General features: G+C 40.0%; 2 protein-coding genes across 3 annotated transcripts in view; one reads left to right on the top strand and one right to left on the bottom strand.

The window, feature by feature from the left end:
* The window catches only part of gdpd5a (glycerophosphodiester phosphodiesterase domain containing 5a), a 37,129-nt gene extending 32,488 nt beyond the window's left edge, over positions 1 to 4,641 (bottom strand). For both annotated transcript variants that reach the window (XM_085419909.1, XM_085419910.1), the window contains exon 1: positions 4,359 to 4,641. The gene's annotated coding sequence lies outside the window, so the exon portion shown is untranslated. The remainder of the gene's footprint in view (positions 1 to 4,358) is intronic.
* Positions 4,642 to 8,137: 3,496 nt separating this feature from the next.
* On the top strand, positions 8,138 to 11,971 carry serpinh1a (serpin peptidase inhibitor, clade H (heat shock protein 47), member 1a). Its single transcript, XM_085419918.1, has 5 exons — positions 8,138 to 8,296; positions 9,135 to 9,758; positions 9,846 to 9,944; positions 10,819 to 11,051; positions 11,132 to 11,971. Exons 2-5 carry the CDS (start codon positions 9,161 to 9,163, stop codon positions 11,432 to 11,434), a joined length of 1,233 nt encoding a protein of 410 aa, XP_085276044.1. The 5' UTR covers positions 8,138 to 8,296; positions 9,135 to 9,160; the 3' UTR covers positions 11,435 to 11,971.
* The last annotated feature ends 643 nt before the right edge of the window (positions 11,972 to 12,614 follow it).

Genomic DNA, 12,614 nt, shown 5'->3' with positions numbered 1-12,614 from the left:
CAAACGCAGTTGTGTCTAAGTGTGTGCATTTTGTCTGTCTCCTCTGTAGAAAGCACCAGTACCACTAGCAAGAAAACAGTCCCAGATTATACTGATGCTTCTTTCGTGGTTGGCACACATAGCAACGTAAAACTCAGAGTTCACAGTGGACAGTTACACTGGTGTTCAGACAGTTTCCGGTCCATTGCATGCATAAACTAATTGCTTCTCATCTGAGGAGACGGTTTGGGTCTTTTTCCAGGCCTTAGCAAAGCTATGGCACATCTGAATGTCTTGCACTTATGTATAATTGTCTGTCTGATGGAGCCATTATTTAGAAATGGCTCCGTCAGACCTTCCAAACTTGTGTAGATCTTCACTGAGTTTCTTGGACTTTCCCTTTGCTCTGAGTATTGGTCAGTTCAATAAGTTCAAAAGACCAAAACCAATTCTTTTTATGATGACAAAGAGCATTAACTACTATTAACCAGTAGGTTAATAGGCGTTGTGGAGCAATTAAGAGATTAGATTAGAGATTATATTATAGATTCATGCTTTACAGTCATTCCAGGAAAGAGCTGTTCAACAAAGCCGCAAATTACCATGACATTCATGTCCATGATGAGTCTGTGTAAACTTCTCAGCAACTGTATGTGGAGCTGGAGCCAGCATAATACCCCCCCCATTAAACTATACTTGTTGAGTAATGAAAGTGTCTTACGCTAAGGACTGTGAGCTGTGTATTCAGGGCTTCTCAGTGTTTAAGTGTGAATATTTGTCTACCATTTACTGCTAATTTAAAACTATAAACAGTATTTAAAGAGGAAATTGTTCACATATCTCTGTCCTTTTATTGCTGCCTGGCTATTACATGGAAACTCCCAGGCCTGAAGAAGGCTTGCGCTGGCAGATTTCCAGCATTCATAATCTCACCCTGTCCTCAGACAAGGGCCAACTGGAGCTGAAATCACAGTGGGCTTATTCCAGCCAGGTTAGCCTATTGTCTGTCTGCGTCACCGTGGTGCTATCATCACAGAGCTGTGGTCATTATGAAGTAAACTAAGGACGGCCTACATCGGTCAGATTCTGGGTGCAGTTTCTCAGTGAGTTCACCCTCCTTTAGAGAGAAAATATTTCCTCATAGTTTTGGACACCATTCAGACACCTCTCACAGTTATCAGGAATATGGGGGAAAATTATATAATAATTTGTAACTGACGTTCAAATATTTTCCATAACTCCTTGCATTTTATTTATGGTTTAGGGTTTCCACCCATGATGGCTTGGACCTCTGAGGGTTGAAGGACAGAATTACTATACTTTCTCTTCTCATATTCACCCACATACTGTATGTGACATAGGCATAAACGGGGCATAAGTAAATAAAACTTTGCTGGCAAGAAGTGGTGCCTCAGTACGTGCGCTAAAAGGGAAAACTGTTTCTGACACAAGCAGCAGTGATGTGGGAACAGAAAACTAAGCCACGGTGAAAGCAACAAAAACTGCACATCTTCTAATGTCCACTTACAGCTCAGTTATTCAATACTGCTTTTTTTTTTTTTTTTTTTTTTTTTACAGCTGTCTCCACTAATTCAAGTCACCGCGCTGGGCCTCTCTACTTAGTTTGTGGTGTTGGTGCCATTTGGAACATTTTTAATGTAATTATATAACAAATAATATATCAAAGGGGTTCACTTTGGAAAAGTTAAGTAACCAAAAGTAGTGATTAGTCTGTTACTTAGCACTAATTAGCAGGTACCTTCATCTTATGAATTCAGGTCACGAGCCGTTTGTGATAACTCAGCCCTCCAACATCTTTTTTTTTAAAATTATCAAATAAAAAGAAAAAGAAAAGCTGATAACACCGAGGCTTCAAAACCTGTAATAAAAAAACGTCCCATGTCACAGTCCAACGTTTATAAAGAGTCTATGGGCTGATGTCTGGCTTAAAGCACTGTGGTCTGATATTTCTGACCAAGCTAATCATTGCAAAGAACAAATGCCATGCTCAGCAGAACAAAAGATATCCTAACAGAGCTCCAACAAAAGGTAGAGTCGGTGCAACCAAAGTAAAGTAGCCTGATGACAGACAGAATTGTGAGCATATCACATGCAGTTCACTCTGACACTGCATACGTGGAAACACATTTTCACTCGATTTAAAACAGAGACCAACACTGATGAGCAGCCTCACCTGAATTCTGCTATTACTCTGTTTTCAGGGGTGTTTCACCGTTTGCTTTGACACTTATTGGACAGACTTTTTATTTTATATTTTATGTATTTATCTATTCATCTATTTTTTTAAAACCTAAAAATTGCTGTTTTGTGACACGACACAAGATAAAAGCAGTAATCTCAATAGATATGAAACGTTCAAAGGTCTGGAGCCAGGCAACAGGTAACGTAGTCCCGCAATAATGACTTTAACCATCGTTCAAGGGGAAACAAAAGACAGCTTTGAATACTCCTTCAGTTAAATGTTTGCAGTGAAAGTTTGACTAAAGTTTGAGTAAAAACAGTGTGAACAAGCACACAACAACAGTCCTGACTAGTAAATGTAAATTCTGATGAAACTGCATTGACTCACTACTAGTTATTTTCACTAGTTAAATGATAATTAGGAGTGCAGTGTGGTTTATGACATTGTCTATAGAAAATGGGCTGTAATGAGTCATCAGTATTAGCTCATTACAGCAGCTGCATCCTGCTGATACTTACAGCAGCAGGTGCTGTGCTGCTGGACTCGCTGGTCTAATATGTTATTAAATATTAATGAAACTTCTCTTGTTTCTTTTAACTTCTGTTACATATTACTGTGTGTCACAGTGTGTCCATTGTTTCAGGACAGCACAAGCCTGGAAACGTCTCATTTTAAATCTGTAATGCACCCGGGTCCTTCTATCATCAGCTCTCCTTCTCGCCAGCCTTTCAGATGGCTTTGGGCGAATTTTCTCCCATGCACATTCCCTTCACCTGAGAGGACTTTACTCCTCTCTTTGCTTTGTTGCCAGCTTCTAGAAGTAGCTTGGTTACTTTCTGGAAGCCTGTGAGGCCACAGGTTGTCTGTTGAGTTGGACACATGCGCTCATTGAATAACAATACAATAATCCACTAAATCTCAATCCACCAACTGCCACAGAGCCACTACCATATCTGCCTATTATTAGCCCTTTATCTCGGTCACTGTTTCCTTTTTTTAAGCTTCCATTCTTCACTCCTTCATGAAATTTATATATGCATTCATTAATAATACTCTAATCTTTCAGTGGGTTTTGCCCAAAATAGAATTTCCATTAGTGTCACATACATGTTATGCACTCAAAAGGAGGAGGAGTGGGGCAAGGGCTAGAAACAAAGCCTCTCTGGTAACCAGTGAGCTCTGATCATCAGGTGATCAGAAAAAACATCTTTTAGAGTGAGATCTAGTTCTCCTATCCAAGCAGCACCTGCTAGTCTCACGAGGCAGTCTTTAATTTGTTAAATGTGATTTAAATGTGACAAATAACGGAGGTAATGCTGCAGGATGGCCAGGATACACCGACAGATAAAAACTGATGGTCAGATATGTCTTCCACTCACATTTGGAAGCACAAAGAGAAAGAAACAGGTGCAATTAAAGTTTATGAAGTTCGATAGATGATGATGTTGTAACTTTAAAGCTTCACTTGGGAAAAATTAGCTTAACAGTTTTGTAATTTACAGTCTCACAACATTTACTAAACCTGGTCCAATGGCTTTCAAGAATTCAATTCAATTCAGTATGTAGCCCCAAATCACAACAACAGTCGCCTCACATTCTAAAGTCGCCTTATATTCGAAGGTAAAGACAGCACAACAACACAATTCAATGTTTCATACCTAATTCAATGTCAGTTAGACATGAATCTATTATTTTCACTGTTTATTAATCTGACATTCAGATCATTTAATCATTTTGTCCATGAAAGTCTTTAAAAGGCTATAATACTTCCAGTTCTATTAAAGTAATGCGCCATAACTGGGACGCTGGGCTCAGCATTCAAAGAAAGAAAGTAATTATTCAGTTATCCAAATAGTTTGAAAGTATTCACCTGTGGACTTCTGGCTCTAGCCTGTCAATTCATTACAGTTTACTCGATTAATATCACGCACATACTGTATGTTCATCTTTAGCTGCCTCATCTGCCATTTATCTGTGCCTATGTCGAAATTACACGAAATTAACATAAGCATGTATTGGAAAAATAGATTATTTGTGGGGGGCAAACGGGACAGATCACTCAATTTAGTGTCAACAACTGATCACACAACAGAAGCAAAGCGATGCAAGTGACAGTTCTGAGGAGCAGTCACTTGGCTTACACGACAATAATTCCATAAAGCGCACAAACACTCACCTCGTCTTCACTACAGGCTGTTTTTCACTGGCACTGCTGGAAAAGTCTCAGTCCCTCTGTTAGTTAGTCAGTATTTCCATGGATGCTGACATAACGCCGTCTCTTCGCAGTTTATGGATCCACACAAGACTTTCAGGTTACTTTGAGTGGCAGTGTGAGAGACGCAGCGGCATCAGTGTGTTTTATATCCGGACAAGAGAGCTAATGGAGAAAGGAGAGGGGAAAAAACAACCCTTGTAATAAATGGAAGGCTTGCCTCTGCTTGGATACAGATGCACCTACATTAGCGTTCATAGCAGAGTGAATACTAACTGTAATCCCTGTGACACTCGTGGGCGGAACTGTGGCCCACACTGCAAGAAACATCCTGTCTCCGCAGTTTTTACACCTGACCAATGCACGGCAGCACCTGTTGAAATGTGGGGTATTTCTTGCAGTGGGGTAACTTCTCTCTCTCTGTCGGGTAAGTGGACCTGAGCAGCACTTTCACTCTGAGTGGGTCTGGAGATCCCGGTCAGTGGATCCCAGTGAGAAATTTGCTGCACATTTTTGGGCAACTGATAGCCCAAAAATGCTAATGCTAAAAGCCAAATGTGCTGGATATAAAAATCCTCTTATCTGAACAACAATTAGGTCCATAATCTGTTGGACAAAGTTTTACAGTGTCTGTAGTTTTCCCTCTGTGCATCACTGCTGTGGATTTTAAATGAAACAATCAAGATGCGAATAAAGTTCAGGTTTTCGGTTTTAATTCAAGGGGGTTTACTGAAATAATACCTTATATGTAATATAAATATATAGTGTATGTCTTATATATAAAACACCTTTGGAATTTACATTTTACAAATGAAATAAATCTGAGATTTTTAAATCCACAGTAATGAATTAAATTTTTTATTTCTCTCAAAATTTAAACTGAAAACTATCCAAATAGTCCTTCGTTCCAAGCTGAGAAGGCTTCAGATTGAGTTTTCTTTTAGTGCAGACTTTCCATAAATATGACAAGAAATACTTTGTAATGATGCAAAAATCAAACTATGTAAAAATATTCTCTTCAATAATTTCAGAGGACTTTAAGACTACAAGCTTTAGGATTATTGTTCACAATGTGTGGCTACAAATGTGCATCTTTACTTCTTCTCTGCACACAAAAACAAAGCAAAATGTAACACATTAGAATTTGCTGAGGGCAGAGGGAGATGCAGAAGGGGACGACAAGGTATCTTGAATCAACCAAGATGCACACATTTGGTTACTGGGAGAGATCATCGGACAAAGAGGAAAAATGTGACAGGAATTATCTCACATTTCTCAGGGAGTTGAGGGACATTTGCACATTTAAAGTGTGGGTGGAGATCTCAGGAAAGGAGGCTCAAGATAAGAGCTCATAGTGAGAGAAATGACTTAATTAAACCTCTGCAGGGGAGGGTGCTGAGGTTGCCAAGGAGGGAAGCGTGACATCAGGCTCATGGAAATGTCCACGTTTCCTGGAATTTACCAGACAACAGGGTCAGGGTCGGGCGGCCGCCAGATCTCAGGCTCAAAGGATGACATGCAGGTGCAGAAGTAGGGAGTCATAATCATTCTTGTAATTGTACCATTTTTCCCCATCCCTGCTATTTTACCATTTGTAAAATTCCTGCTAAGACTGACTGTAAAACACACTGATAAAATGAGTTATCAGCAAAAACTAGAAAGTAACACGACATTTGCATCTGCATTACATTTCTCACATCATTCAGTTCCTTTTAAAGCCTTTTGTAAGTTTAAGTGTTCAGAAAAAGCTCTCAGCATAAAGAGACACATGGAATGAAACACACCAGTACTCCTCTCTCCATTCTCCTTTCAGACTGTTCAAGCAATTGAAACGATTGTTGTAATATGAACATAATTATGTACACGGCCACAGAGGACTATGGCAGCAGTGCCTTACCTAAACACCTGGCAAAGCGGGAGAGGAGATGAGTAAAGTCTTGTAAGAGATCTGGCTATTCCAGGCCCAGCAGTCAGAGATTAACCCTTGGCTTTGGATAATTACATAAGATCCCTTTAATCCTTGGCAATTTAGCAGTGGCAATGAAGGTACCTCAGCTAGAACTTCTTTGCACATGAAATGCACGCTCAGGTGCAGCGTTTTTAACCAAATGTTGAGGACGACAAGAACTTTATTGGAATGTGAACAAATGCCATGAGAGGGATTTTGTAAAGCCTGATATTTGTGATGCTTAAAACACACACATGAACACACACAAAAGAAAACCTACTACACGTTTTTGTGTATAGAAATGAATTAACAAAACTGTGCTGAGTAAGTGGTTGTAGTGGCAGTGACAGCAGGAACGCTTAATAAGAGGATTTATTTTCATCTCCTATCTATAACTAGCTCTTTGTTGGCCTCTAGTGGCCATGGAAAGTACAAGGACTGTCAATTTGAAATCTTTCTGCCGCCATTAGTCCTAACACATTCAATCCACAAGCGGAAGGTCACTGGTTTGATTCAAGCCAGAGACACAAATCCCCTTTAGGTTTGCATCAGTAACAGCATCTGGTGTACAACTCTGCCAACTCAGAGTTTTGTCGTTATTATTATTATTATTACATTATTATTTCAACAGCTGTAACAAGAGAGTCTCTCAAACACGAGAAAGATACAGTTACTGTTATCCTGTCTTATTTGAATGGTAATAAAAATGATAGTTGCAAGGACTTTCTCAGCTTATGTATTTAAAATAGCAATGTTTTAATGAGAGTGATCTACCTATTGATATGACCGCGTCTCTCTGCAAACCATTCATATCGAAAAACGCTGCCAAGAAAGAACAGCGTGCTGTAAAAGCACAAGGAGAGTGTTATACCGGACGTGCTTCCACTGCTTCTGTAACTTCCTGCTGTCTGATCCACTTCTAAACACAGAAGTGGGAGTGTGAGAGTGCACATGACACGAGGAAGAAGGAAGGATTCATGGGGGAAAAAGCTACTCAGACAGTATGGGGCCTAAATACTGTTTTGACTACTGACACAGCTATCAGAAAGAATCAGATATGGTATTTAGTGAAGCTTGTTCTGAAAATCAGACCATCTCTGCAGATTTAATCTGACGGTATTGTGTACAGAGTTCACCACTTACAGCAATACTAAAGTGCAAACGCCTGCCAAACTACTTTCTGGACAGTCAGTCTTCTTATTGTGTAATATGTACCCGGCAGTTATATCTAGTTAATGTTGATTTTAGTTGCAGTTGTACTGCTTCACAGAACTTCCTGTTGTATTCAGTGGTGTTCTCCACATTCCGCTGCCCAGTGGTCTGTGCGGCTTTCAAATCATGCAACAGAGGAGGAAAGAACAGGATGAGGAAGAGAGAGAAAAAAAGTTGAGGGGGGGCAAATACTGAGATAATTATAAAGACAGTTAATTGCCACTATGGCAAAAACACCTGCGCTGGCAGGCATGTCGTTTTATCGTGAAGAAGAACAGTAATGAAGCTACCACATAAACAGGACTATATTTATGCATACTGGTTTCTTCAGCCAGACGCCTCTCTGTTACTGAAAGTACAACATACATTATGCAGATTTTGTTAATGATTGGGAGGTCTTATACAGTTAGCCACGGGGAGTAACTTTAGTAGAGGTCATGAGATGGTAAGTTGAGTATTTAAGTGTTAACTGTTTGATTACTCTCCGTGAAATAAAGTTTTAGGCTTTAGGACCTGGGAGGGTGAGGATTCTTCACCCACTCATCCACATGGGCGGGACTGGCCTGGAAATCTGATTCCAGGGCAGAGATTTTCATGCTCTGGGGCCTGGGAAATCGTCTCATACACTTCTGTCTTTGCCATCAGATACTTTCACTTAATACCGGTCAGGTCAGTGCTGGGGGGATCTTTTTGTAAGCAGCTTGACGATAAACCTGCCGAGTTATTCAAAGGACCCAATAAGGTAAGATGAATGTGCTCGGAGCACGGGAAGCATGGAGAGGGAGGGAGAGAGTAGAGGGCGTCCATCAACTGGTGGGAAATGTCCAGGCATGTGAAAAGAGGCCAAAAAGTCTGTCTATCTTTAACATGGTTAAAGATTCCTTTACAGCCATGTAGTTCCTCCAAGTAGTGCGAAAGCAAAGCAACTGCTGCACATAACTAGAACTGCATGACAGTCCAGACTTTCAGGGAGTTGGCTACACCTTTTGACCTGATTTAATCTGTAACAAGGGACGCCTCTCCTTCTTTTATCTACATGTTTTAAATGCCAGTGTCATTCATACTAAGTCACATGTCCAGAAAAATGAACTGCTTGTGACCTGCTCAATTAGACTGATGTAAACATCTCTGAACTATATCTCTAAGTGGTGATATGCATAAAGCCTGTCCTCCCTAAAGTACACGTTCGCTCTATGTACATGAACTGCTCTAAAAAACGCGTCTTTTGCTGTAGGGGTGTGTCATGCGTCAGTGAGTGGCCACTTTTCCCTCACCACAAGTAACCAATGAGCATCAACCAGACTTAGTCCTCCATTAGAGAATGTTATGTATGTTAAGTTTTTTCCCACTCCCAAGTCATGAACAACTCAAATCTTGCTGACCAATGTTTTGGCTTAGACACAGTGCACCCTGAAGCTGCCTACGTGGCTGTTATACAAGTCATTGCTTGAGGTTTGCACAGAGAGCTGCTTTAAATGGCATGGGCTAAACCACACTTACTAGCCTACCACAGCTTGCATCTTCTAAATCTCAAGAGTAAACCCTAAGTATGTACTGTTTGTCTTCATGTCTTCTCTTAGGTTTTGTCTTTTAGTAACATTACACCATGTGGGCAACAAACCTCGTATCTCTCGTCCTTCTGACAACTGCAGCCTCGGCAGCAACCTCCACATCAAAAGACAAAGTGTTGAGTAACCATGCCACCATCCTGGCTGACAGCACTGCCAATTTGGCTTTCAGTGTCTACCAGAGCATGGTAAAAGACAAAAATGTAGAGAACATTATCATTTCCCCTGTCGTCGTGGCCTCCTCTCTGGGTCTTGTGGCTCTTGGGGGAAAGGCCTCCACTGCCTCTCAGGTAAAAACCATCCTGAATGTAGCTAAAGTTAAAGATGAGCATCTCCACCCCAGTTTGGCTGAGCTGCTCATAGAGTTGAGCGACCCAAAGACTCGCAACATCACCTGGAAGATTAGCAACCGCCTGTATGGACCCAGCTCTGTCACTTTTGTGGAAGACTTTGTCAAAAGCAGCAAAAAGCACTATAATTGTGAGCACTCAAAGATCAATTTCCGAGACAAGAAGAATGCTGTGAACTCCATCAACGAATGGGCAGCCAAGTCTACTGATGGCAAACTGCCTGAGGTGACCAAGAATGTAGAAAAGACTGATGGGGCGATGATCATCAGTGCCATGTTTTTCAAATGTGAGTGGATAAGGCTGTGTATACATGTAGTATTCTATACTGTTCCCTAAAAGACACCTAAAATTAACTGAATGTTTTTTCTCTCAGGTCACTGGGATGAGCAGTTCCATCATAAGATGGTGGATAACCGTGGATTCATGGTGTCACGTAGCTACACTGTTTCAGTACAGATGATGCATCGCACAGGTAGCTGGAGACATTCCTATCAGCTTGTTCAGAAACACAGTTTGAGACTAGGAATGGTAGAACATTTTGGGAAAATCGAAAAGTTACTGCTCCAGAGGATCACAGGGCTTGAAAAAGTAGCACCCGCAAACCCACAAACAATATAACTCCACTCTTTACATGTGCATGTTTCACTAGTGAATGAGGGAGTGACTAGGGACTCATTGCCTTGAATAGAGACATCAAGTCTCTGCCACAAAACTTCCGGTAGAAGGATTTTTAGCTAGCATAGCTAAGCTAGCTTTCTGTTTAGTCTTTATGCCAAATTCAGCTAAAACATAAGTGCAGTGACCTATAAAATCAGTCTTTTTCGAAAAATGTGAAAGTATTTATAGGTACTACCATTACTGATACTACTACAACTTTAAGATCACAACACATGTTAATTAAACATAGATATTGATGAGTAAATCTGATATTTCTCACTACTGTTTACTGGGGAGATGAGTCCAAATAACTGCAATAATGTCTGGGGAAATATTATTATCATACTGTATCTGTAGGTAGGAACTTGATTCACAAAAAAAAAAAAAGATCATAACTCGCTGAATTTTCAACTCACTAGTAAATGGTTTGAGTAGTTACAAATGCCGGGCACAGTAAGATTATTTCTTCCCATTTATACAGAAACAATTTCCAGTATATACTATCTAGGGAGTTTGTAAAAACTGTGGTTAACAGCTGTGCATTTACCGGTTCAATATCCAACATTATGCAAAACTAAATATGAGTAATAAATGTAACACTTTCTTTTTTTGAAAACTGTAACCAGCAGAAATTTTAAGAGACTCTCATGGACAGATTGATGATATTTGTAATTAATTTGTTTCATCAGGTCTCTTTGGCTTCTATGATGACAAAGACAATAAGTTATCTATCCTGAGCATGCCTCTATCTCATAAGAAGTCCACTGTGGTATTCATCATGCCCTACCATGTGGAACCTTTGGATAGACTGGAAAAGATGCTGACCAAGAAGCAGGTGGATAAATGGATTGGTTTGCTACAGGAGACAGCTATAGCTGTGTCTCTGCCCAAAGTCAGCATGGAAGTCAGTCATGATCTGCAGGTAAACAATTTAAGAGTTTGTGCCTTACCACAGAACACTCTTTTACATTGTCACTATAAACATTTCATGTTACTCCTCAGAAACACCTCCAGGAGCTGGGCCTGACCGAGGCTGTGGACAAATCTAAAGCTGACTTTTCCAACATCTCTGGGAAGAAGGACCTCTACTTGTCAAGTGTGTTCCACGCCTCTGCTTTGGAATGGGACACTGATGGAAATGAAATTGATACCAGTATCTTTGGCACAGACAAGCTGAAAAACCCTAAACTGTTCTACGCTGACCACCCCTTTATTTTCCTAGTAAAGGACCAGAAAACAAGCTCCATCTTGTTCATTGGCAGGATGGTCCGACCAAAGGGTGAAAAGATGAGAGATGAACTGTAACCATGTGTGTAAGTTAGATGTTTGGCTGTTATCATGAGTGTAGATTTTATACTGCAGCATGTTGAGAAATGAAGAGTACATCTGATACTATGTAAGAGCACTCTTTTATGTCACATGGCAACAACATTCCATAATACACAACTTAAACATTTGTCTTGTAATTACTGTATGAGGCGATGTGCACATCTTTGAATTTGGGACAGTTGTTAATATTTCAGTGTGTGTGTGTTTGTTTGTATGTTGGCATGTCACATTATGGACTGAATACTTACATTAAGTATGACATATTAAAGTTTTTGTTAAAGCACACTTTGTTTTAATAAAGTAGCAGTAACATCAGAATTTGTGCACGAAAAAGGTTTCTGGTGTCATTAAGTCTTAAAAAATTATGTAAAATGTGCACATCCTACAAGCTTCCTTACCTTTTTGTGTCCACTTGTCTTTGTTTGGAGTCACCCTGAATGCAGTTCGATTTGTGCGCACATGGTTTAGCAAAGCAAAATATGATTGAGCTATTGTAAATGTCCGGTTTTTGCAATAAAAGTATAAAAAAAAAGAACTAGCAGGTTTTATCCTTATTTTAGGATGCTGCCCTTTACTTTGTGACCTAAATAACATCTGGTTTGCTTGTCAAGAGTAGGAATTTGGCCTTAGGCGAGCAGAGTTTTAGTAGGATATAACAACTGGAAAAATCCATTGGAGGTGATCATATAGCGTTTTGGACAGCTCTACCTTCAAAGGGGACGAGACCTGGCTTCTGAATGCACAAACTTAGGATATTTAGACCTCAACTAAATATTTGACAAAATATTCTGGTATAAACACGTGGCTGCTGCTCCAGGACATGGTTATCGTCACATCAGCAATTTCCTAATAACAACTGCTCCAAAACATAAAATTAATGGATGATCCATCATTTGATTGGCTAGAAAACCGGTTAGGTAAGTAAGTAGGGCCTAAGAAAGCATGCAAGAATCAATACTAAAGATAAACACTGTCATTGTCAACAGCACAGCACAGCTCAACACACCACCTAAAGGCCATCTGTATTTATGACACATGCACAAAGAAAAATAACAATTAGACAAAAGACATGTGTTTCCTTTCTGTTGCAGTGTGTGCATGCCATTTTTAATATATTGAACACAGTTCTTTAACATGGATTGCACTGTAGCTTACT

This window comes from Rhamphochromis longiceps, linkage group LG10, assembly GCF_057381845.1.
Source record: "Rhamphochromis longiceps isolate RC_006_pf linkage group LG10, R_longiceps_female_GT1.1, whole genome shotgun sequence".
Classification (NCBI taxonomy): Eukaryota; Metazoa; Chordata; class Actinopteri; order Cichliformes; family Cichlidae; genus Rhamphochromis; species Rhamphochromis longiceps.
The sequence above is the reverse complement of the archived record's forward strand: the minus strand, read 5'-3'. Positions and strand labels throughout refer to the sequence as shown.